The 26426-nt window shown below is 40.8% G+C and overlaps 1 protein-coding gene across 1 annotated transcript in view; it reads left to right on the forward strand.

The window, feature by feature from the left end:
• LOC144114751 (nuclear hormone receptor FTZ-F1 beta-like) overlaps window positions 1-26426 on the forward strand; it is a 97086-nt gene that overhangs the window by 711 nt on the left and 69949 nt on the right. The window contains exons 2-3 of the mRNA XM_077648689.1: window positions 22939-23123; window positions 23957-24250. Coding sequence (XP_077504815.1) covers window positions 23016-23123; window positions 23957-24250 — 402 coding nt within the window. The 5' untranslated portion in view covers window positions 22939-23015. The remainder of the gene's footprint in view (window positions 1-22938; window positions 23124-23956; window positions 24251-26426) is intronic.

The raw sequence follows: 26426 nt of genomic DNA on the forward strand, positions 1-26426 counted from the left end.
ATCGGTGGTGATCGCAACACGATTGAGGTTGAAAATCTGGACGCTCCTCAGGTATTCTGCTTTCAATCGGTGGTGAAATGAACACCCGTTGTTAGGATCACGCGTCGGTTATACGAACTCGTTATGATTCAGAACACAGAAGAGAAAAAATGCATCGGCGCTTTGCAGTGCCGCCCGATCGTCTTGCCGGCCTAATTCTCTTTCTTTTTTATTGTTTTACAAATGAGAACGCCAGCGTAAGCTGCACGACAACTTGGGGAAAGTGCCTTGAGCAATGTCTCGTCGGCTGCCGGTGCAGATGCTTGGCATTCTTGAGGGGGCCCTTTTTATGACAGTATTGATATCACGGATCCTAGCTGCTAGTTGACGCTTCCGGCACCCCTTTCCCCCCTTTTTCTCGTGCTGCCTATTGTTCACGCCCCGACACTGAGCCGTGCAGGCTGCTCTTGGAGAAAAATCATCTGACCCGATTTGATAACGAAGCACGACGTCTTTCGCTGGCAATGGCTTTGTTCTCCGCGGCTGTATGGCTAGCGTAAAAACGGCTTTAATGTGTAACTGGCGCCGCTATGCAACGCGCCGCTGTAGCAGATTCGTCTCTCCGTCCAAGGGTTATTTGATGGAAATCGGTTTGCTTTTACGTCGATCAGTACTGTGATGCCACGACAGGAGTGATCGAGTCGCGCTCTTCAGTTGTTGCAGAAACTCAAAAACGGCTGCTAACTGCTCATGTACAGTACGTACGTGGGTAAAACCTGGAACAGTTTTCGCACCTACGCGGTGCGTGTGCAATGCAGGTGGGCTTGGTGGCCGGTCTGGTGTGCATTGACTAAATTAGTCTTCCTGCTCCCGGAATATTGTGGCTTTAGCCGTTCATGCTCAGCTGATCAAAATTGTGTGGCTAGTGCTGTAATCGAAAGTTTCGTTACATGTCGTTAGCGTGAATTAATGTGTTTATTTGACCTGCGCCTTGTGTAGTAGGGCTGGAAACTAGTAGCCTGTGCTTACCACGTACACGTAATTAACCGGGTACCAGACCTCGTTCCAGGCCCTTTTCCTGCAAGTGGCACATTGGGCTGTGCACTGCATGCATTCCTGCGGTTTTGTAGTCTACCCAGGAATCACACTTGCTTTAGTTCAGCTAGGTATGCCTAAAATTGTTCTCCAAACATTCTGTTGCAGCTTTACATTAGTTTGCTGCATGTTGGTTTCTGAACCATTCCTCATGTCTCATTTATATTTGCGTAAAATTACAAATTTATTGGTTCGGCACCAATGATAGGCCTTCTTATTACTTTATTTTTGATATAGGAATACAGATGATTACGGTAGCATTGACAGATCATCTATGTTGGGGAGTTTACTGTATCCGGGCATTTCTGCTTTTGAAAATTGTGGCTGCTATGACCTCATGTGTGATTAAAAAGAATTTGTTACAAAGTCTTCCGCTTCAAATACCATGCATATTTAACAAGCTGAAAGCATTTGCATTAAGCAATCCCTGAATTGCTTAACACCTAATAGTAAGGCTGCTAGCTGTGTTTAGATCCTGTATTTTGTTTTTGTGTCCTTAAAATGCACTTGCGGCCATTCTTGAAAGTATTAATTTATTGTGTAGCGTTTATGAACAACCTATGCTGAATCTTAAATCTGCACACTGATTAAGATAACTACGTGTGAATTACTAAATTTTTCCCCTTAATTATGACGTCACAAAAATGTATAATGTGACATTTCGATTGCACTGTGGTTGCTGTTTCTTTATCCTCACGTAGTGAATGAGCACTACAAAGCTTAAATATCGTCGGGCTCCCCGGCCGGTGGCGCGCCGAGGAGTTTTAAAGATAGCTTTCTGTGTTATGACTGGAACCAATCTTTTTTTAAGTTCTGGATTGTTCAAGTTGTCGTTTATGAAATATTAAAATGTTAGCATCAGTCAATTAGGGAAACTGCTTGATATTAATTGTGGTAATGGCAAACCTAGGTGCTGTTCTTGTGATAGCAAGCCGACAAGATTATCCCGGTCCATCAGGGTAGATCCGTGCTTGGTATTTGCAAGCATTTTGCTTTGTTTCTTAATGGCTGTAGCACCTCTGAGGCTGACAATTCATTGGCACTGTTATAGTGTGTTATGCTTCAATGGTTGTCATTTCTGGGCCTTGTAAACAAAACAAGTCTTTGAAGTTACTGGAAATCTTGCTAGCTATAGCACTGGTAAAGTAAGAGAGAGAAAAAAAAATTAACTATTTTACACGGTTACTGATGTGTTTTTATCATAGTTTTTGCTTTTAGGTTTTACTTAAGCATTTATAAGATGCTTGCAAAAAATTATTGAATGATGAAACTATATCTGTGCATCAGTAAGTTAAGTATGCTTGCGTACTGAAATGAAGCATAGTTCAAAGGGACAGTGTGTTGACCTCTATGAATCGTTTTTTTTTTTTCTGCAGTTTGAAAGCCCTTTGCCCATATAAACTAATATCTTGCAGTGGCACTGGGAAACATGGCAGAACAGTTTAAAATGTAATTTTTCTATATGGAAATGTCAGTGCCTGCAAAAACTGACATCATGGACATGACTACTAGTATGCCACCCAGACGGTGCGCAATGGCAGTAATGAGCCTGACATCAATCGAGATGCATAGGTTTTCTTAAAGCTATAATTGAGAACACTAAGGTGGTTTTAAATATGCTATCAGTGAACTGGTGAAATCTATCACAGAAAGCAGCTGCCATTTTTTGCCAGTAGCAGTGCTGTTGATGGCAGCCCCACTGTTGGCACAGTGGCAGCCTGCCTTTTTTGAAACATTCTAAGAGATGATCAGAGTATGATCGAAGTGTTTAACTATGCAAGACACAATGGCTATTTTCAAGAGAAAAAAAAATTAACTAATCTGAAGTTCGCCCTTGCAAAAATAAACCTATGTATTGCAGTCAATCCTATTCATAATGTGTGGTGTATCCACCTAGCCTGACCACTTGGAGAGCGGCGAAGTTTTAACGCAGCTCGGTCCAACTATTGACTCTTGCCTGACTCTCTGTGCCAATTTAAAAATATAAATTCCTGTGAAAAATGCGAGTTCTGCCTTTGCTGTTGTAATCATAGGAGCTTTTCTTTGTATCATTGCTACTAGGTTCTGCATTTTAAATGTTCCATATCAAGTACAATGTCATTGGTGTTAAACCTTTTCTTTCTTTACTTGCCATGTACACCCCTCCTGCTTGGGCCCAGGCCTGCAGTATTCCGTAAATAAATAAATAAAAAGTATGAACTGCAGAGAACATCAGTGAAGGCTGTGTACGTGAAATCGCTCGAAAGCATAATATTAAGCTCAAAACAAAAAAATTAAGCGGTAGACGAAGAGAACCTGACTGTTTTTAAAGGGAAAGTAAGTAGTTGTCTAGCACCACTTCAGTATTGGTTCTATGTAGAAGATAAAGGCTATAACAGGGTTGAAACACAACAGTAAATAACATAAAACATGAAAAGTACATGAAAATTTCTGTATCTAGCAACACTTTAGTACTGGTTGTATGAAGAAGATATGGTTATAATGGGATTGAAAGGCATCGGTGACTGCATAACATAGCCCATGAAAAGTGCATGACAAGGCTATGAAGCATCATTAAGGTAAATGCAAGTGGAATAAGGGGTGGAGGGCATTCTATTCTTCACCACGTTTTTTGACAGTTGTAATAATAATGACAGTGGCTCATGTTGCCAGTGAGTGATTGTCTCAAAATTAGTGTGTTGTTTACCATTAGCAAACAGTTCAATAAAATTTCGAGAAAAACCTATCTCATCATAAACACACAAGCACTGTATGCTTATTGTTGCATTGGGATAAATCATAATTTCTTCTCCTTTTTTTTCCAAGTTGTGAAGTAGCTATAAAGGTGTGTGACTTCTTTGCATTAATTTTTTGTTTATTGTTACATGGACTTGATGAATTGGTTGGTTTAATTGGTGTGTAGAGAAAAATGCGCATATTGCACATCAAAGAAGACAGCTGGAAGGTGGATGCTCACGATTGAGGTACCACCACTTTTGATGGCCTCTAGTAGCATGATGCACAGTTATTTCATGTGCATTGGTAAATTCATTGGATAATTTCAGAAAAGTACTATCTTGTCTGGGCACATTTTATGGAAGTTAAGTCTGAATTTTACTAGCATGAAAATGTTTTTTGTGTTTGAGCACTATCTTGTACCATCAGATAATTATTAGTTGAGGTCACAGGAATAACAGGGGTGAGGTTTATCAGGTGTAAAGATTACAGCTGAAGTCCTGGCCTTCATCTTTGCAGAGTGTTGTGTGGTGGAAATAATCATATGAAAAGTTGTATTCTTTTTGAATACGCTTGCTGCAGTTGTACAGTATATGCATTACAATTATTGTATTTCATGTAATACATTTCTGCAGAAAGCATTGATCATTAAATCCAGCTGAAGGAAGATAGCATTTAACACTTGCAAATCTCACTCTTTCTGTACTCCAATGATAAAGTGTCATGCAGCATATAAGTCCTTTCTTGATCATTCTTTTTTCTTTTTTATCAGCACAAATTCTTCCTGTTCAATGCTGGTCGTAATTTCCTTCTATTTTCACAATGCTGGTGTCGACTAATGCCATTGATGAATAAAATCAGAATTGTGCAGTGTGGTGCAGTAGTAAACATTGCCACTCAGTTTAAAGTTTATTATCTAAAAATTATGTGAAAAATGGAAGCAGCAGGGGTAAAAACTATATGGGAGTAGGTTCAAAGTGAAACAAAACAAATGAAGAAACAGTTGCCAACGAATGAGAAGCACTGCAAATCACTGAAAGTTCAGGACTCTTGCACTTAGGATTCACTACAGCAAGCAGCATTTGTATCAGTGATTGTTGGTTTTCTGCCCTTTCAGAGCATTAATATTGACTTGTGGGACACCCATTTAGCAGAACTCTTCATATCTGTGGTGAGCTGAGAAGTTGCTGTATTTTGCTGTGCTTGCTGTTAGGGCTGACTGCTGGAGCTCCATCCGGATCTTCAGGACAGAGCAGGATTGTTTTGGGAGAAAGCTCATTTGAACATTGCTTACACTTGCTCAGTGATGGTGGAGTGGAAGTTCGAAAAGCATTCATAGGCAACCTTTTTTTGGACATGTAAGGAGTGGAATACATTGTGACTTTTGCAGGAGGCATCAGGTAGTAGCAGTAGTATAGCATGAAGAGGTTGCAACATCAGATCTTGTCATGAGTAGTTGCCCCACCCATAGTGTATCTTAGTGCATGCAAAATTTGTTATAACATAAGTGTAATCAGTTATTAAAACTGTGTGGTGTCACCTTTGATGATGGCTTAGTGGATATAGTGTTCAATTGGTGAGCATGAGCTCGTGGGCACAGTCCCAACTATGGTGGCAGAATTTTCACATAGGTGAGAGGTCGAAATGCCAATGTACTGAGATTTTGGTGCATGCAGAGCAGTTGGTAGCTGAAATTAATCTGGAGCCCTTCCCTATGGCAGGCCTCATTGCACTCAGTGTTGCCTTGGCACATAAAAGCTCCTTAACCAACCTCTGTATGCTGTGTTTCTACTGATTCACTCGTTCCGAGAGGGCTAACAAGTGGAGCAGTCATCTACTTCGTTCTTACTATGCCTTAGGTTCAGGGGCTTGAGTAGAGCACACTGTGAAGTCAGATCAAAGGCACATCTCGAAGTGCACTAGTGAAAACAATATCCATGTCTCTGCAAACTCTGTACAAACATGTCAGATCAACTATCGAGGATAGCAGCCTTCTGAATGTGGCCCACACATGTGCAGCCTTATTAAAAAAGTCTTTGGGCCACATGGTTTGCTTCTCAGCCATGTAGTGGCGCCCCTAATGACCAGAAAGTCCTGAAAGTTGAAGAATCCTCGTGCTCACCTTTAAAGAATTATTTGGTCCTGAGGGGTGCTGTAACTATGCCACCACATGGCTGGGAAGTAAACCATGTGGCCCAAAGACTTTTGAATAAGTCTACACGTGTCAGAGAATTTCATATGTAAGCACTTTTTGTCAATTTGCAATGTCATTTAAGCTTGTTTAGTAAAAATGTGGGGTCCTGAAGCTGGTGTGGTATTAACCTGCTTACGTACATTTTTTAAAGTGAGGTTTGCACCCAAAACGGTAATTTTTTTTTCACTTCAGGAAATGGTAATATCTTTTACCTAAAGAACAGAAAACACGATAGAAAATTTTGAGCTGCATAAAAACCAGCAGTATTTTTGAGAACCTGTAGTGCCATCTGTCGTCTGAGCAAAAAGTTGCATTAGATGAGCCCTACTTATTGTAAACCAGGCAGAGAGGGCCACAAAACAGGTGGCAAGTTGGACTCATCATAAGCCAAAACAGACTTTTGGCTTGTTACAAGCCTGGCCTCTCAATGTCTGCTAAGGAATTGATTGCTTATTTTATTCATTTAAAATTATTAGTTAACCTTTCTTTGAGAAAAGTTGATGGAAGACCCTATATTATTGCTGTTTATTAAATAATGTTAGTTTATACACATCTTCTGCCTCTGTGTTCATTATACAAAACCCTGAAACAAAGGGTCCCATCCACACACCACATAGACTGGAATTTCCATTCCTAAATGCACATACTCAGACAGTGTTGCAGTCGTTTGGTTGCTTGGACCTTGCTTTTGCTTACTAGAGAGTACTGAATGGCACCTCTTCCTGTGGCCTCAGGAGCACCAGTGTGCATGTCATATTCAAAAAACACTTCACAGACAGCCCATTTGGCTGTATATGTGGGTGAATGTGGCCACATATTTTGTAACTGTGAAGAAATGGTATTGTGGTCTCAGGCGCAATTCATGTTGATGTCACAACATCCTCAAGCCCTGAAGTTGCTCCACTCATGTTGAGTGTCAGTGAGCATAACTAGTTACATACGCAAACAAGTCATGAGTCCAATAAAATACGGGGTTTTTGCTTCGTGACAAACATGAGAGTGTAAGGTGCTGGCGTCTGCTTGAACCTTGTTGCTATGCCTGAAAAGAACAGGTACGAGAAGGGCGCACACACAATATAAAGTCACGTCAAGGGCACATCTCAAAGTGCACGAGCGAAAACAATAGCCAGGTCTATGTGAACCTGATCTGAGCAGATTGAGCCGACCGTGGAGCGGAGCGCTGCAGCCTTAACATGATCCACGCACGTCTGGGTGAGCTGGCAGCAGTTTGAAAACAGTGGGGACTGTCTGCGTACGCATCCAGACAATTGTGCTGGTACAAGATATTTGTGACATACTAAGACCATGTGTAAGCAAAAATGTGATGTCTTACAGCTGATATTTTCATCAATTACTAATTGCATTTATTTGAAATAATTGGAAACCTTGCCTTAAAAATAGTTTTCAGATAGACCTGGCATTTTTACTAAATAGTCTTTTTTTTATGCACCTTTCTGCCTCATTATCCCAAATTTTCACATTTGAGAATGTTTTATTAATGTCCACATATGTAAACAAAGTGCCACAAAGCTGCTACATGAATGTAAACACAGCAACATTTTCTTGCCTTTTCTAACTGATCGTTGGACATGAGTAAACATTTAGCTGTGAGAATATATTTGCTTCAAAGAACCGTTCTTTAGTTCATGACTTACGAAACAGTTAAAAACAGTCGTTCTGTGACGACAGACGGGGGAAACCCATACATTTCTGGCTTTGAACACAATTCTTGGATGTGCAGCCTTCGCATTTTCACCATTGTGCGTTTGGTGTGTTCAAAAGTTGGGGCCAGTGGTTGCCTCCATCATCATTCTTGTGGTTTGTAGCCGCAGTATGTGTTAGTTGGAGCAAAACTCCCCTTGATCTAGTTCACTGAAAATTCGGCTGTCAACAGCCAACAAATTGATTGGAGCTGCTACTGTTTCCGCAAAATTCAGAGCTGCCAGCATTTTCATCCTAGACGGAATATTAAAGAATTAGTCAATCTATGCACAGTTAACCAATATCATTCAGCTTACTGTGTTTTCTCCTAGGCATTCTTCCATTTCATCATAGGAGAAGTCTCCGTCCGAGACATCTGCATTGGCTACTGTCATGAACAATGCTTCAGCGCTCAATTCATCCAACTTTCTTTTTGTTGAAGCATGGTTTTGCAAGCAAGCAAACAAGCCCTTTTTGTACCACACTTAACAAAAAAAATGGCGCACCGAGGCCAGAAAACACCACTTAGATATTTTCGGCATTAAGGTGCCATGCCCACGTTTGTAAATGCAAAACATCCACCGCAGCACTTTTTCTTTGTATGTGGTAATGAAAATCGGTGTGCTGCTTCTGCATTAGCCTATTGACACAATCCGAACGGTAAATTGCATCATTCACGACCATTTGAAAAGAGAGCGTGCAAAAATAAAAACTACTTGTCTCGCCGTAAAACTTCGCGAGTTACATCTTTACTTGTTCGCTTAGCTGCAAGGGATGGTGCCACAAACTTGACAGGGAGGGTCAGAAAGTTAAAGCCGCGGATTTCAAAGATGGAAATCCACCTTGTATTCGAAAATATGGGCACGTTTATGTCACATCCACACATGCGGACTCAGTGCCTGAAGGGGTTCTGTTTAAAAAACAGAGAGCTCTGTCTGTGCACCACACATAAAGGCAGATGCATGCATCTACCTATCTGTGTGATGTGAGGACTGGATGGGGTAAGTTATGTCCTTATCATTTAATTTGCTGGACCTTCATTTAGCTTACTGGTATGAATAAAATTGGAGCTTGCAGTGTGGTTTGGACAGCAGCCGCAAACATTAATGTGAAGTTTTTGCTTTCTGTCAAGAGAAACATCTCCTGAATGCACTTGGTAATGTAATGAATTTTTTTCAGCTAACTTGTGGCCGAGTGTAAAGGCATCAGTATTCATTTGTATTTTGCATCTAGAAAACTCAAATCAGTCATTGCTAGCCTTTGTTCATCTCTCCAGCCGCCGCGGTGGCTGAGTGGTTATGGCGCTCGGCTGCTGGCCCGAAGGACGCGGGTTCAATCCCGGCCACGGTGGTTGAATTTCGATGGAGGCGAAATTCTAGAGGCCCGTGTGCTGTGCGATGTCAGTGCACGTTAAAGAACCCCAGGTGGTTGAAATTTCCGGAGCCCTCCACTACGGCGTCTCTCATAGCCTGAGTTGCTTTGGGACGTTAAACCCCATAAACCAAACCAAACCTTTGTTCATCTCTAACTCTGAATTTTATTGTGTTATCTAAAAGGCAGTAGGTAGACCATAGCTCAGATGGACCATGTACTGCATAATCAAAAGATTTGTATGAAAATCTTTTACTACGTGAAACGTTTAGCCAACTAATTTTAATAATATATGCTTACTAACTTATTTGTTACTAACATAATGTACTAGCTTATTAACAGTATATTGTTACGTGACGGCAAGCCGATGAAGCGTCACATAACAATATGTTCTTTTTTGAATGTAATAATATGCTTTATTTGATTGCCAAACTGATATCAGCAGTTGAAATATTGTTCAGTGGACTACTTAGGTTACACTCACAACAATGTAATTAGTGTATTGATGGCAAAATACTCTGTTAGAGGAGAGAAACAAAAATAAATAAAGTCCTAATCTGGTAGTTGTCTTGCTGGTGTGGGTAGGAGAGCGAACATTAGTAAGGGTTAATCTGAGAAAGTGAGGGTAATGGTGGCCAAGGACTCTATGCTTTGAGGGTCATGGTTGGGCTCATCACTGTAGGGAAATACACTTCAGTGTCTGAAGGCGTGGGTATTTTTTGTTGTAGAATGTTTATTTGCTCATGCAGTGCTACTGTAAGAGTCATGCTGACTGCTTCAAGACAACTTGCAGAGTACTTGTGTGTTCAGAGTCCTTGAGCATCTTGACATGATGTCTCCTGGAATATTCTGCTTGAATACTTTCTGTATGCCTTTTGTATACTGTGGTTTCATTCTCAAATGCAAATGTGCGACTGCGGTTTAAGAAAATTTAATGTTTTGAAATCCTATGCTATTTAGTAAATCGTTTTCCAGGGAACAGTCTGTATCGAGCACTAAAAGCTCATTTGATCATTATTTTTTGGTGACCATTGCAGCTTTACTAATGTGATCATTCTTACATTTAAAAAAAATTCACGGAGCGTTGATGAAAGCCTCACTGCCAGAGGCTTGCCAGGGAGGGGTCTTAACTGTCGGGGTTTACATTGTGCAAATCAGTGAAGAAAATCTCTATTCTTAAAGTATGAGACCACTTTGAAAACTCAACAGTTTTGAAACAATCAATTTTAGAATTTTGTTGCATCAAAATACTCATTGATTCCTGAAAAAAATTAAAACAAAAGTTTTGTCTCTAACACAATTCAAAGTTACAGCCAATAACCTAGTGTGCATCTGTGAAAGTTGAAGCTCAAAGCTTCTCAGCAAAATAATTCTCTAATTTTTGCAGCATGAACAAATTTTTCACTTTAGATTAATAATAATTGTTTCTAACATGTATGATTATTTTTGTTTTTATTTAATAATTAAAACACTCACAAGATGGACACACAGTGTTTAGAACACATTGGTTGGTTATGTCAGCCTACCAACACTGAAGTTTGGCTTGTATGATGCCGTGTGTCATTTCAACAATGGCAACAGAGGGATGCTAGACATCCTGCAGAGCACATTGGGATCAAACCTGGTCTGCATACACTGAAAGCTTGCCTGACAGGTGGCCAGCAGCATGTCTGCAAAAACCACGAGAAAGTGAAAGTGAGCTGCCACATGACCAAAAAGAAGTAAAAGAAAGACTAGGGAGGAGCTGAGCAATAGATATGCTATATTTTAACCCTCCTGACACTGCTTTGTGGCATATGCAGTTATTCCGCATGGTTTTTGTTGTCTTCTCGAAACTGACTTTTTTGCCATTCCTTTTTACTCAAACATGCTGTACAAAGATTTTAATGAAACTTCATTGACTTATTTATTACATATCTAGCTGCACAGTAAACCACAATAAGCGAAATCATGCAATAATTTTTGTTATTGTTGCACTGTTGCTCAAAAGTTGCCTACTGAATACCATTATTTTCAGGTATTCCATTATTATCCAAAGACAGTTCATGATATCATAAACATTTTGGTTCATTGCATAGCTCAAGCCTTTATGTAAATAACTGCAAAAGCAATTTGCCTTGTAATAAACTAAATTAATGTTGCAGTTGCTGGTGTTTTACTAAATGCATGCATGTTTTACGCATGTAGACCTAGAAGCCCATAGCGGAGAGCATGGAGAAAACTCGTACGGGGAAGAACTGTTGGATCTACGGTTGCAAGATTTTGTGTGTACATTAACGTAACCACCTAGACTTGCGATATATATTTAGATTAATGCTGACAGGCAGTACATTTGCTCGGCTCTGATGAGGATATTGTGAACAGGCATGTCCAAAAAATCTCTTGTATACTGGTGACCCCAGTGGTGCCATTAAATTTTCAATGCACTACTGATGGGCAATTTGTGATGCGTAGTGTTGGTCTTCAGGGCAGTCTTCAGTTCATCTGCCATTGCTACTTATTGTTTCTGGCATGTTTGCTTTTAATGTGTATGAATTTGATGATGTGGACAGCAAGACTTCACAGTGCTCAGGAGCACAGTTTTCCCCTTTCATTCTGGCTGGAACTGTCGTGCACACAAGCATTGTAAACCTACAGTTCCATTGTAATCATACTCAGTGTGCAAAGATATAGCTAGTACAATTAATTTTTATAAGATGGGTGAAGATGTCGCTAGCTCGAGGGAGCTGACCTAGGAAAGCAATGTGTGATGAAGAATGAAAATGCTCATTATGAAGGAGAAGAATATGGTGAAGTAGTGTCTGGCAAGGCAAAAATCAACCCATTTGCTTTCGCGATCAATTTGCGATGGCACAGCACAACCTGGGTTGCTCAAAAGAATTAGCACTAACTCTTGCTAAAAAGGTCGCATATGAGAAATTGTTATTTTATTCGGTTCTCAAGACAGTTTGAACTCTAGAGCTAGTAAAATTTTTCTGTTTTGTGAAAAAACTTAAGGCAGTCAGGTGTGTGAAGTGTGAACTGGCACTTGTCGCACTTCTGACGGCTTTCACTCTATTTTTTCCTGAGCTTTGTACACTAAATAGTTGTGTTGTTTTTTGTAGTGACAAACTTTGGAGGTGTTTGCCGATCGAAATGGTGCTATTGACAAGTCTCTAGACTAATTTAGGATGGATCTACTGCTGGTTTCCTGGGCTCTTGTATCAAGGCAACACAGCCACCTGAATGATCTTTTCGATGAGAAAAAATATGTTATCTCGGTGTAGCATATTCTTTCTCAGTTGCTTTTTGGTAGAATATATAGCCGATGTAAAAAACAGGTAAATGCATCTTATTAACTAATAGTTCGTTGCACGCTTTCGGATTTCCAAGCCGGGGGGGCTCAAGCTACATCTGAAGTGCCAGGCTCAGCACCCGGGTAATAATCCGCACCTTGTGGACCATGTCACACTCACTGCTTTCACTATCATATGCAAGTTTAGGGTATTTGCACTGTACATCTCCTTCACTTCCAAATGCCAAAAAGCAGCATATGAATTTCAGCACTCCTGAAATTTCAGTCTTCCCGCGACACCATGTAGTGTTCAAATGAAGTGGCGGGAAAATAAATTTTTTTTCCTGTAGTATATTTTTGCACCTAGTAAACTAGTGAGCGACTATAATAGTGTCATATGGCATGAAAACTACTATCCAAAAATTAGCAGCGAAGTATGTGGCACTAATTGTTGATGCATATTTCAAGCGATTATTTTAAATCATTGGTGGCGGAATACTGTCTGTGGAAGCGAATGGGATAATGTTGACTTCTGGGCACTGTTCCGAGAAAATTTAACACCATCGACGCCTTCATGTTTATTGTAGTAGGTGCTCGTAGCCTACCTTTGGTTAGAAGCTCGGCAGTAATTCATTGGGAGCCGCAAATTGGCTAGCGCCAGTTGCTAAATAACTGACACAGCAAGATTGCCAATCAAAGCGACTATTAAGACGAAGTTCAATCAGAGTCGTGTAGTTACAGGCCAGTTTCAGTTTTTTTTTATGCAAGTTTTTGAGAAAGTACTTTACATCCACAAAAGAAAACTTGAGCGTGCATTGTAAAAAATTTTGCATCACAGTGATCATCAGCAGCCACTGTTATAGTCTTAATCCAGATCCTCTTGAAAAAGTATCTTGGCAACAAAGTTGCTATGGTGATGTACCAAGACATTACAGAGGCGTTTGGCAATGTTAATATGAATAAATGAGCTCCATGATATGTGTGAATATTTTTACAATGGGCCCCCTCCATGAATGTTAAGTTGGCTTCACCTCATTGCTGCACGCCCTACGAATGGCAGCAGCTGTCGTTTAATACGGAAAATTACAGCCGTAAATAGTGTTTTGTTTAATGGAATATGTCAGCATGCTTTCCATGGGAACATGACATGCACCTGTGAAGTAGTAACATGTGATTCCAGCACTTTATCCTCATTTTGCTGGTGGGCATTGACACCATGCTAAGGCCAGCGTAGTGTGACGAAGCCAACTTAGATGATATAGAAGGGGTCTATTGCAGCAGTTTGTTGCATTTAAGTCTTGATTTCTCATCCATAGGGAGCACTTAGTACTTGTCAGCATATCTCTGGGTTCAGTTCTTAGACCCATTTTCGTCTTGCTGTACATACTCTACTTTCCGCCTATCCTAAAATATTTTGAAGCGTTGATGAATTCTGATGATGCAGCATTAATTTTCACAATTTGAAGTGCAAAGTAAATTACCTTTCAAGAGTTTGCAGTCAAACATTAATGTTCAGAAAACCATACATACTATGTCATTCTGAAAGAACATAATTGAATTATGAAGGCCGAGTTATATATACCTGGTGGGTTTTGTAGAATGGACCAGTTTTTAAAAAAAATAAACGGAGTATCACACATGGATGAAACCAAATGCATATTACTCTCATCTATTTTTCACAAGTCAGGGTATTTTTTATATTGTGCCCTATTGACTAAATAATTGAAATTGGTTGTTATTTATTACTATTACTAATTACTAATTTCCAGCCACCGCAGTGGCTCAGTGGTTATGGCGCTCGGCTGCTGGCCCGAAAGACGTGGGTTCGATCCCGGCCACAGCGGTCGAATTTCGATGGAGGCGAAATTCTAGAGGCCCGTGTACTGTGCGATGTCAGTGCACGTTAAAGAACCCCAGGTGTTCGAAATTTCCGGAGCCCTTCACTACGGCGTCTCTCATAGCCTGAGTCGCTTTGGGACGTTAAACCCCCTAAACCAAACCAACCATTACTAATTTCCAAGCAGTGTAAAAAAATTATAGGGCGCAGTGCATTCACACACACATACAGTCCAGCTCAGAAGCATGATGGACCATAGCCATGCATGTAATAGTGTGAAAAAAACAGCTTTTGTGTGCTCGGTTGCAAGATTATTACTAATAGTAGCAGAGAAAATTGTATGTTTATAATCATTCATACTATAACACTGGCACAACAGAAGGCCAGTTTACAGTGCCGTGTACATTTCCTGCCATAGTGTGAATATATGGTGATTGACAAATAAAACGCAATCAAGTACTAAAAAAATTGAAGGTGAGATAAAATTAATAGTTTATTCTCACTTCCAAAGACCGCTAATTGCATAGCAGAAGTAAAAAGGATTGTGCTAGTATTTAACTTCCTTTATGGGCTATCGTCGGGTTTTACTGTTTGCATCTTATTCATGATGCATTCCCATGGATGATCGTATCATATAAAGGGATGCAAGATATTATATCAAACCACGCTATTTTTTTGAAGATCCACAGAAAGTAGGGCAAAAGCAATGTCATTCCTATTCTTTCTTGCTTGTTTCTGTTAATGAAACAGGCATGCCTGTGCTCCAGAGGACATTTTTTTTAGTGAGTGAGCTCAGTTCAGCATTTGTACTGTTATACCTTTGTTAGACAGTTTTATTAGAATAGTGCTTCATAGCAGAACATTGGCAAAAGGCTTTAGGTCTTATTATTGGTATAAAGGGATCACTCATCTTGTTGTGGCTTTATATTGCTGGTGCCATGTGCTATCAGAAAATGCAACATTCTCATCAAGAAAACTTAAAATTTGTTATACAAGTAGTTTTTGTCCATTTTATTTGTTTGCTTTTGTTTACAATTCTTTTGGCTGTTCTCTACAACCTCAATGATCCTTATACACAGATGCCTCAGAATGGCAGGCTGCGACTTGTGGTGCTATTATACGAGGAAGTCTGAGCTGCTTGTTGGCCTTACTTTGGCGACATGCAATTTGGCTCTCACATAGTGTATTGATGTAGCAAAACAGCTGTGCAAAACTTTTATTGAACTTGGAATGGGGCAGGATGAGACACAGAAAGTTACAGTGTAACCAAATCCTTCCTGGGATTTATTTGGTCAGATCAAAACACGGTAATGTTTTTGAAAATTAAAATTTTGTGCTTAACAAATTTGTGAGAATTAGTAATCTCTGACGTGCTTATTTTGTATGTACTGCATTGACTATGATGCATCTTATGGCAGCATTGACTCAGTCTATGCTGCTCTTATCTATTTCTTCAGTCTTAGCGCAGTAGCACGAGGCTGAGTTTAGAGTTACTACCATACAGCATTGCACATAAGAAAGTTCTGCTGACTTCTTCTGTACTTGGCATGCATATTGGTTGTGAAGTCCTTAATAATTCAGGTGTCTGCAGATTTTTGCATTTGCAGTTTTATAATCAGCATAGCTAGAGTTCAGCACCCAGTAGCCATAGTTTATAAATTCTTGGCAGTACAAGAGCATTTAGTCTGAAGTGAAAAGCATTTTTAATCAAATAAAAACAGCTAGTGCAACCCGAATTAATGTGAAAATAAACTACTTTACCAGTGAGGGTTAATTCCAGAGTTTCTTTGTTGTCTATACCAGGCAATTTTTCAACTTTTTCTTTGCAACTTCGTAACATGAAAAAAAAAAATTAAGTCAATAGTAAAATGCAGTACATCAGGGTTTATCCGATAAACTGTTTTACTGTACTGTATTGGCTTTAAAGTGGACCTTCAGTGTATCTGCAAGTGCTCGATTTTTTTTTGTTTCAAGAAAAGCAACAATAAATGTAGAAAGATTACCTTGTGCAACACTGCTCTCTTTATTATTTCATTGAACTGATTTACTTCCTTGAGTTATTACTTTGGCCAGTTCAGCAGCAGACAATGGAACTACTTCAGTGTCAGCGCACTCACTTTTTTGAAACAAGTCAGGGTATGCGAACTTTGGACATGATAAGTAAGCACGCGCACTCATTCTGAACTAGTACTACGCAAGCTTGCAAAATTTTGACATATTTTTGTGTGTCATTGGGATGAGAGTCGACTCTTTCAACGTGTTCTCTATATTTCTTTGTTAATTGGAGAAGTGCAGTTGTCAATGGTGATTTGTAGATCAAACTTTGGCATTTGCTTCTTCAGCTATTGCTGCTTTGATCATGGCCATATTGGCATGTGGTCTGTTGTACTGCAGATGCTAAGTTTACAAATAAAACCATCTTAAACGCAACACTTTGTATGGTTAGTATTTCAGGCAAGGATAAACACTTTTCCTGCCTGATCGTTTTTCAGTTGTGGCCAGATCTTGCACATAGTATGCTTTTGGTGGCATGGTTCTATGAACACCCCTTTTAATAATGGTATTTGCCCATTTTTTCTGCGATATATCGGAATATGGCATTGTTATTGGAAAGGGTTAGCTGAATACAAGGACACTGTCCCCGAAGACTGTGACACCGCCTGTCAAGGGCAGCAGCTCTTAGTTTGGTTTACTAGCAATGAGCAATGTATCATTGTTTTCTGAACAGGTAGCATCCCGTGCCATGTATGTTACTGTTTCACGTTCATCAGGCAAGTGCTGTTGCTAAACATGAAACCACTGTGAAGTTTGAGTACACTTCATCTCACAAGTCATTTGCAGCACTTTCAATCATGGCGAAGGAAGGAAACAAATAGTCCCTTAAATATTCGAGCAGTATTGCGACTATTTTTTAAACAATTATTGCAGTAATTAGAAAGGTATTTCGCGGTGGCATTTTGAAAGTACGAGCATTTCATTCACAGGTTACCTTTTAACCACCAACCCCGAGCTGTACTCGTTGCACGAGATTGTACCAATATCGCCAATGACGGGTCGCACTCGTCCGGCTTGACGTTGCACAGGTCCCACTGCTAAAGACAGGTTATGGCTGGTAGTTTGCATAGCTTGCAGTTTTCAACATTAGTTGGGGGCAGTTGTCCATGAAAATACTTTTTTCCGCTCTTTTGGTGCGTGTTTTAAGCCTGACAACTATCGTTTTATAATGATGTCGCACATGAAGGATGCCAGTGGTGGCGATGTCCCGAGAAAATGAGCTACTTCTTGGATCAGTTCTAACAGCAATGTTGCTGACGATCTAGAATTTGTTTCTGACAGGGACTCTGACTTCGTTTGCGAGCTGGAGACTGCTTCAGACAATGACGATGGTCACATGCTGTGTAGTGCACGTTTACTAATGATGAAACCCTGTTCGTGTTAGGACTGAGTAACATCTGTGCACTTTGCAGTGTTTTACAGCATATCGGACCAAATAAATAAAGTGCATTTGTGTACCTTATAACCCATTGTTATGGCATGCACTGAAGGAAAGCTGCCCTGAAGCAGCTTTTTCTTGTTTAAATTTAGAAACAAGTGAAGTAACATATTTTCCGAATCAGAATTGCGTTGCAAAAATTATGACTACTTGAAAAGATTTGGCAGTTTTGGTACGTTTTTCTGGAACTAATTTGGTGGTTAAAGGGTTAAATTAGCGGAGAAAAGCCGCATATACATAGCATGCACAGGCCTGCTGCGAGATGGTGCACCACCATTCTTAAACATGGCAGCTGCTGAGTCTGTAGAGTCTCCTGCGTGCAGCAGCTGGGCAATGGTGCTCTTTCCTCCTCAGTAATGGAGCCACCAGTTGCGGTTAAGGGGCACAGAGGAACACGTTTTGCAACACGCACTTTTCTGATTGGCTCAGATTTTCACAGCTTTCACAGCATTGCAAACAACTGGTGAGATGGAGGCCATGGAAGGCAGCCTTGTTATGTTTATGATGAAGCTAGTAGAAATCACTGACAACCTTGCGGCTTAATGTTGTCATACAGAAGGAAAAATATAACTGGAGATGGGGATGGTACTTCTTGCACATGACATATGTTTTGTGTGCTCTTTATTTATTTATTTATTTATTTATTTATTTATTTATTTATTTATTTATTGTACCCTCAGGGCCCGAAGGCATTACAGAGGGGAGTGGGGATACATAAAAAAAACAGCATGAACAGCAATAACAAAGAGGAGAGAAAACAAAAATAAACCAGGAATACATAAGTGCAAACACAGGAAGGCAATGACATTAGAAATGTAGTGGGGATACATTAAAACTGTATGTAAACTGTGAAAGGCAAACTTTATACAGTAATAAACAAATGCATACTCAGACAGAACCATTAATGACTTTTTGAGATGTAATAGAATCAGAAATATCTGCAATGTCGTGGGGAAGGTGATACCAGCTGACACACGTTCGGTGTTTGAATGAGTCATAAAAACATTTTGCGTGACAAGGTGGGATTCCAACTCTATGACGGGGATCAATGCATGCTGATATGTAGCATGGTCTTGACAGTAACTTTTCTTTGAGAAAGCTGTTGTGGTAAATTTTATGAAAAAGACACAATGAAGCTGTTGATCTACGGTGGGAAAGAAGAGGTAGGCACAAACTTTATTTCCTGGTGCTTACACTGCTTGTTCGGGGATAATTAGAAAGAACAAAACGGCAAGCGCAGAGCTTCCAAATCTGAAACGAATGAATCGATGCCAGGGCTTCAGACGGATGCAGCATACTCTAACTTGGACCATACCAATGTTTTATAAAGAACTAGATGAACATGAGAAATTTCTGCGAAGATACCCAAGCATGCGATCAGCGTTATTTATTATGTATTCAACATGTCTTTTCCAAGACAGGTTGCATGAAACATAAACATTGAGATATTTATAAGACGACACAGTTTCGAGAGACACATTGTTAATGTGATAAGTAGAAGGGGCATTAGAGAGACGAGAAATGTGTACATGATTGCACTTATTAATGCTTGTATGTTCCAAATAAAACACCAGTCAAGAACCTTGTTAACGTTGGATTGAAGACAAGAGATATCATTATCATCTTTAATTTCACGATAAATAACAATCATTGGCAAAAATATTAATTGAAGAAATGTTAGCCTGTAAGTCATGTGTGACAAGATGGGATTCCAACTTTATGACGGTGATCAATGCCTGCTGATATGTAGCATGGTCTTGACAGTAACTTTTCTTTGAGAAAGCTGTTGTGGTAAATTTTATGAAAAAGACACAATGAAGCTATATAGATGAGAAAGAGGAGGGGCCAAAGAACAGACCCCTGAGGCATGCCGGAACGGACAGGCAAAGAATGTGAGTTTATATTGTTTGCTGTACGAATTGTGAATGTTTAGAAAGAAAGCATTGTAGTCATGCGAGGATGTTAGGGTCTGTGTTGTTATGGCCAGGGGTTTTATTCAGACCACGATGGGCGACTGAAACCATCTGCGTCCGCTTGCCGAACGCAAGACACAACCACCTCGTTCTTCTCCTCTTCTGCGTACTCAGCGATGCCAAGCAAATGCCGACCAAATAGAATAGGCATCGCTTCTTCATGGGCGTCTCAATATTAAGATTGCCTAATTTAAGAAAGAGAAGCTCATGAGAAACATTGTCGAACGCTTTCGAAAAGTCCAAAAATATGCAGTCTGCCTGAGACCTGTGGTTAAGGATGCAATGAAGGTCATGTGTGAAACATATTAGCTGAGTTTCGCATGAAAAAGACTTACGGAAACCATGCTGGGCAATGCTGAAAAAGGAGTTAGATTCTAAAAAGGAGATAAGATGAGAGTATATGACGTGTTCCATGATCTTGCATGGAATACTAGTTAGCGATATAGGTTGAAAGTTATCAGGAGAATGTTTATTTCCGGACTTATGCACTGGAATCACCTTCCCAATTTCCCAATCATTGGGAATACAACCTGTTCCAAGAGACTGTTCAAACAATTTAGTAAGAATTATGGAACCATAATACCTTGTATTAATTAAAAACTTCGAATTAATGTTTCAACACCGTAGGAAGCGGAAACCTTAATTTTTCTGTGATGCACTGGATGCCTTACGCATCGAATATAACTGGATCCATAGGAAGAGCATCAGAAACTGGGCACATGCGATGAACAAGAGAAGCATTACTAGAAACCGCCGCAGCAAATATATTGTTTAGAACAGAAGAAGCACATTTGTTTGGAGGAAAGGCAACACCGTCAGAAGAAATAAGTAGTATTGTGGAAGGGTTTTTCTTGTTAGCTACATTCCAAAATTGTTTAGGATTATTGACCAGTATAGAAGGCAGAGTGTGGTTAAAAAATGTGTCGTTTTGCGTTTTTTAGCGGAGCTTTGTACTCTACAGCCACGGAAAAGTAGGCCTCCCATCGTTGTTTAGAATTCAACAACTTTGCAGAGCGCAACAAGTGCTTCTTTTTATTGGAGAGTCTTTTTAAAAGGTTATTAAACCAAGGTGATTCTCTGTTGCGCTTCAAAGATCTTAATGGCACAAAAGTGTTAATGAGATGTTCGACGATATCCTTAAACAACTCCAAGTTAGTGTAAAGAGAATGCTGTGAAAAGCTTGGTAAGTAATCTTTCAAACGAGCTAGCTCATTGTTAATAGCATTAAAGTGAGCCCGTTTATAATCTCTAATGTGTTAGTCTGACTGACGCGGTTACGCACAGGAATTTGTACGTCAAAATGCAGCAAAGAAGGATCACTGAGACCAGGTAGGTAAAAAATCGAAGGGATAAAATCAGACACGTTAGTTAGAACAAGATCTAAAACATTAGATGCAGATAAAGTAGTCCGAGTAGGTTTAGAGACTAACTGCGAAAGGTTGAAATTCATATAAGTCGATAAAAGCTTTTTACACTGTAGAGAAAGAGCTGAGATAAGAAAATGAGAAAAAGGGCTTAAAGAGAGACCCTTGAGAATCATGAGTTGGCTTACAGATGAGTGGCACTATATTGAAAAAAGTGGTTGCAGCCAGTCAATTGCTATTGGCTGTTGGATGTTAACATTCCTACTTGAAAGGCATTTGCTGAAGTAATCCTAATTTCCTACTGACTGTAGGTGTGTTAGCATTATTGCTTATTATTACAACAGCAGTTAATAGTTCTGTCACCAGGTTAGGGTGATGTGCTATCATTTGGATGTAGAACATGTTTAAGGTCCCAGAAAAGTCGACAGCAAGGTTATGATAGTTTAGCAACTTGCTTCCTCCACTGTTTGATTGCAACATCCATGTGGTCATGCTTATGCTTGAGGTGCGAAAGGGAAGCAGCATGCATGCTGTAATAATAATTTACACGTTTAACTAATACACAGAGTAGACCACTTAGCTATTGCTGCATGTGTGATGAGTAATGAGAATTCCTTGGAGGGAACACACTGTGCAGAGGAAGATTTCCAGCCTGCCAGCTGGGTAATACAGGCTGGGCCTTTGGCGATGTGTGAGCATCTCTTCGAGCTGAAGATGATGGCTTTTTCGTTTAAGCAGCTTCCTGGAGACCAAAGAGACCTTTCCAGCTTTGCAAGATTCTCTGTAGCCATTCAGGTGGCATCGCTAGCAGTTCGCTGGTGAGAGCGTCATAACCCCCTCTCCCAGCCACCTAGTGAGGCATGATTTCTCGTAACATGATTGCCACGTTTTGGGAGAGAAACTGCCTGGTGATGCTAGGATGTTGGTATAGCTGTAAATACCGTGAAATTACTTGTGCCTTTATTTACATAAAGGTGAATACATGGGGTGTGAATCTCAGTACATTATATTTAAAAGTTCTAGATAGTTGGTATAGGGGATTGTGTTGAATTAAACACACTTAATACATGGCACAAGTCAATCCTGCCAGCAGATGCTTTTGATCTTTTCTTTTTCTTTCTAGTAGCAGCTACATAACAAATCTTCAGTTCAGCTGTTGTTTGGTTTTTATTCTTTTCACATTAAAGAGTGAGATTTAGAAATGTCTGTATTTGCCATGAAGAATAGCAGCTAAAACCAAAGGATATTGAAACAGTAATTTTTATGTGTCAGCTTAGAAGTCTCGGAGCAAAAACCCAGCTTCTGTTGACCATGTCACACCCTGTCAGGTTGTGAAATAAAAGCATAGAAATGGATGCAGGCAGGAATCGAACCTGTAGCAGCGTGAACAGATCAGCCTTGCTGGTTGCTGCATTAGACCACTATGCCATCGCTGCAGCCTACCATCTCGCGTGTTTAACTGCCAGTCTCTCACGCTGTGCTTTGGATGCCGTCTTCATCTACTTTCATCCACTTCAAACGAATTGTACAAAAAAAAGGCACAGTGTGTCCAACTTCCATGCGTGCCTTTCACGTTGTGCTTGGGGTATTGTAGTCTTTAACATCTTTCATCCATTCCAAACGCAGTGCACAAAAAAGGCTCAGTGAAGCATCATCTGATGCATGGAGAAATGGTGGAAGTTTTTAACCACCACAGCAGGGTTGCATAAGACAACAAGGAGCACTCGAGCCACTGAGTGAATGCCATTACGTCCTGGCACATCAGTTACATTGATCATCCCCAAAGTTTTTAGTGTGGTTTAGTGCATTAAGTTTTTTCGAAGGAAGGCTCATGCTAGCTGCTTTATTTGTAAAAAGCGGTTTGCATAATTGAGAGAGGCCAGTTAGTACAGCTCTTGCAAAACAGCTTGAGTTGTCATTGGTGGCTGTGTACTTGTTGCAGGTGACAGGCAGCAGTGCAAACATGGCCCTAGCCCGTGGGCAACTGCCAGCTGAGGGCCCGGAAACGCCAGTGCTTTCATGGTGGTGCAGTGCGGCATGGAGGAAGTGCGCGTGTGCCCCGTGGCGCCCCCTCCCCCTCTGGGGGCTGCCCCCCAGGATGACGGGGACGACCCAGAGGTCATGCAGGTAAGCTGGTGGACTGTGTGCCATCATGTGCTTGTCTAAATTATCTCACTTGGTCACTTGTGTAGCTGTACAGTAGTGCTGTTTTAGTAAAGAGGTTCCAGATTGGCCTTCTGAGGTTGTGACATTTCTCCAAAAGCAAAACCAGTAGGAAAGGGGGACACAGGTTTGCATTGGCACCAGGCTATAGTGTCAGAATGTGTTGGTTAAGAATAAAAAAGAAACTGAAAATGCGGTGAGTTTCTTATGAAATACTTTTTTATTGATTTGATTGATCGGCTAGTTGGCTGACTGACCCATCAAACCAGCCAGTTGATCAATCAATAAATCAATCAGTCAATCAATTTACTTTCCTGTTGCTTGTGAAATGACTACAGTGTAACAACACAGCACACACTTACACTGTAAGGGGATTAAGAAAGGATTGTACTGCAGCATGAGGAATTGTCTGGAGCAGGATTTAGCCAATAGAATACTGTGCATAACTCCTCATGCTCTCAAGGCTCTAATGGAAATTTGTCGTAGATGGTTGTATAAGAGCATTACATTTGGACAGCTGTTAAGTGAACAGTGGCTGCACTAGCAGTTGTAAAGAGGACCAGCGATAAGCATCTGATGAAAAGATTGCCCAATTAAGCGGAAGAAGGGTTCTTTCATATTGAACAGGAGGTTTTTTTTATGGAAGGGTTTTTGTTGAATGCTGGCAGAATCTGAAGTTCAAGACAAGCAATGCTTTGGTGTTGTAGTTTATTCAGGGTGTAGTGACTCTTGCGAGATCATGTGCTGAACTTGTTTGGCACTTTGTGTTAGCCTTTCTGAGATTATTGGCCTTACAGGTGACGGGTGAAGGGCTGGCGGTGCACCTGCGACCCAAGAAGCAGCGAGTAAATGGGGCCAGCCAGCCAGGGGTCACCTGGGGGGACACAGAGGAGCGGGAGCGACCCATGTCTTGGGAGGGCGAGCTCTCAGATGAAGAAGATGACGACAGTGGGGCCCAGGCTGCACAGCCAGCAGCTGCAGCATCAGGGGTGGTAGTGGTGCGGCCAGGCAACAGCCCAATGCTGGTCGAGAGAGATGATGGTGCCACCTCACCCATCAGTCTGACTGTATCCTCAGGTGCAGACTCCAAGGTGAGTCTACTGTTGGCCGCAAGACTTGCTTCACATACCACCCCCCGCCCCCTTTTTGTTTTTTGCTTTCACCCACTCCCGTTTGTGTTTCTGGTTATTACTGTGTGACAGCATGTAGTATTCTATTCCCTGTTACTCGCTGCAGAGGCTCAGTGCTTAGGATGTTCGGCTATTGAGCGAGAGGGCCTAGATTCAATCGCGGCTAGTCTGAAGCTTGGGTTATATCAAGCAAATAAACCAATAAATTTAGTACAGCTACCTTGTTGTAAACCTAATAGCCCTGCTACAGTTATGATTTTCATAGAAAGGCTGTCACATGTGCAATGGGAGCAGAAAGTGAGCTACTGGTGTATTATTTTGAAGATCATCTTCACACCAACAAAATTACCGGTTTGCTACACATTTGAAAGCGTTCTTTCATTTAAGTGTGGCTTTAAATCTCTGTTAATGCAGTTGAAATAATCTGGAATGATAAATTGCAGAACATGATCTGATCAGTACCATGGGGAGCATTTGGTTGTGCTTGAGTGCAAACATATGTTAAAAGAAAGTTTTATTTTATGGGTGTGCCCATTGATAAAGATTTTTATAGTATATGGTATCTTGAACTCCAAAATATCAGGGTTGTTCAGCAGCATGTGTTTCCGCCTGGGATTGCAGAACCCTGAAAACATATGCTTGTGAAAACAGTGTAAAGTTAAAATCAGGCATTATTATTAATGCAGGAAGGCATTTAGCGGCTAAATTTTCACCTCCCTTTGTCTGCAAAATTTGTCTGTCAGGTTTCTGTCTGTCCACCCTTCCTCACTCATCCTCCGTCCTCTAGAACCTGCGTAAGTTCACAGAGTGCTACATGAACAAGGTTAGGAAATTCCCGTTTCCTGTTTCTTGTAAGTGTTAGCAGTAGCATCAGTTTGAGCTGTATGAACCAGGGGGAGTTTTAAATTATCGCCTACAATAACCATGGTGCAACGGCAGATATGCATGCCATCACAAAGGGGATTGTTGTAATGAAAAGGCCAGCCAGCGACAGCATATACCATGGCCCTCTCAAGCGGTAGTGGCACCATGTGCCTACGAGCTGGCCGACACCTGCCGCTTTGAGACCAATCAGAATCTCCATAGGTGCACCAGATGGCGCCACATGCCGACAAGCTGTGAGCAGCATGCCTGACGCATCTTGACCAAACAGTGCATGAGTTCTGGCGGTGTGTGCTGCAGTAGTGGTTTGCACTTCCTAAAAGTCTCTATGATGCTTGTGCGTACAACTAGCGTCCTCGTTTCTTTCACTGCCTACTTCATCCCTTGCCTCACGGCACTGTTCCATGGCCAGTTCCTTACACGTTCTTCAACAGTGCCAGAGGGAGTGTAGGATTATGCAAATAACGTAACAGAGCAGCTGGGCATCCAAAAGTACACATGTGGCACTTTAGGTCTGTTTTGAGCAACTAGTCCCAGTTGTGCGGAAAACCTACTAGAACTTGAATGGACTCAAAGGCCCTAGCTTTTTATCCAATAAATGTCATGCCATTTTTCCCAAAGCAGTTATCAGAAAATGATAGATGAGGAGTTGTTGAATGCTCTAGAAGTCTCTCATTTGCATCCCCTTTTACTTCACACAGCTTCCTCACAGTGACACCAAACATTTTGTCCTGCAAAGCGCCTGCGACCGAAAACATTTTGATACTAAACTGAATGTTTGGAATTCGTGACACTGGGCATTAAAGGGTTAAAGCAGCACAAAAAAATGTATGCTGCATATTTTTAGCTGCCAGAGCTAAATGCTCAAACGGCTGAAGCATTGCTGATGTGATGGAAACAAAAATGGTGGTAAAGGTGGTGACTGTGCTGATTCTAGGTGAAATTGCAGCAACATTATGAGTTTATGAGGTTTACTGTGTGGTGGAACTGATGTCAGGCTGCAAAGTGGCCAGTGTCTCATCAAGAACACTGTTTGCGGCTGTATTTTTCACCAGGAGTTGCAAAGGAGAGTAAATATGATGGCCCCGCTTGCACATTGTAGCTCAAGCTGCCTGCCTCCCTTTGCCACTCTTTGTTTCATGAGCATCACAGAAAGCTTGCCACAACATCTGATAGGCAGTGCTCAAATGTGGCCTTTGCACTGGTAGAACGTTCAAGTTGTGCCTGCTGCACCTCTAGTCGCCACTCCATCTAG

Source organism: Amblyomma americanum, chromosome 1 (assembly GCF_052857255.1).
Source record: "Amblyomma americanum isolate KBUSLIRL-KWMA chromosome 1, ASM5285725v1, whole genome shotgun sequence".
NCBI classification, from domain to species: domain Eukaryota; kingdom Metazoa; phylum Arthropoda; class Arachnida; order Ixodida; family Ixodidae; genus Amblyomma; species Amblyomma americanum.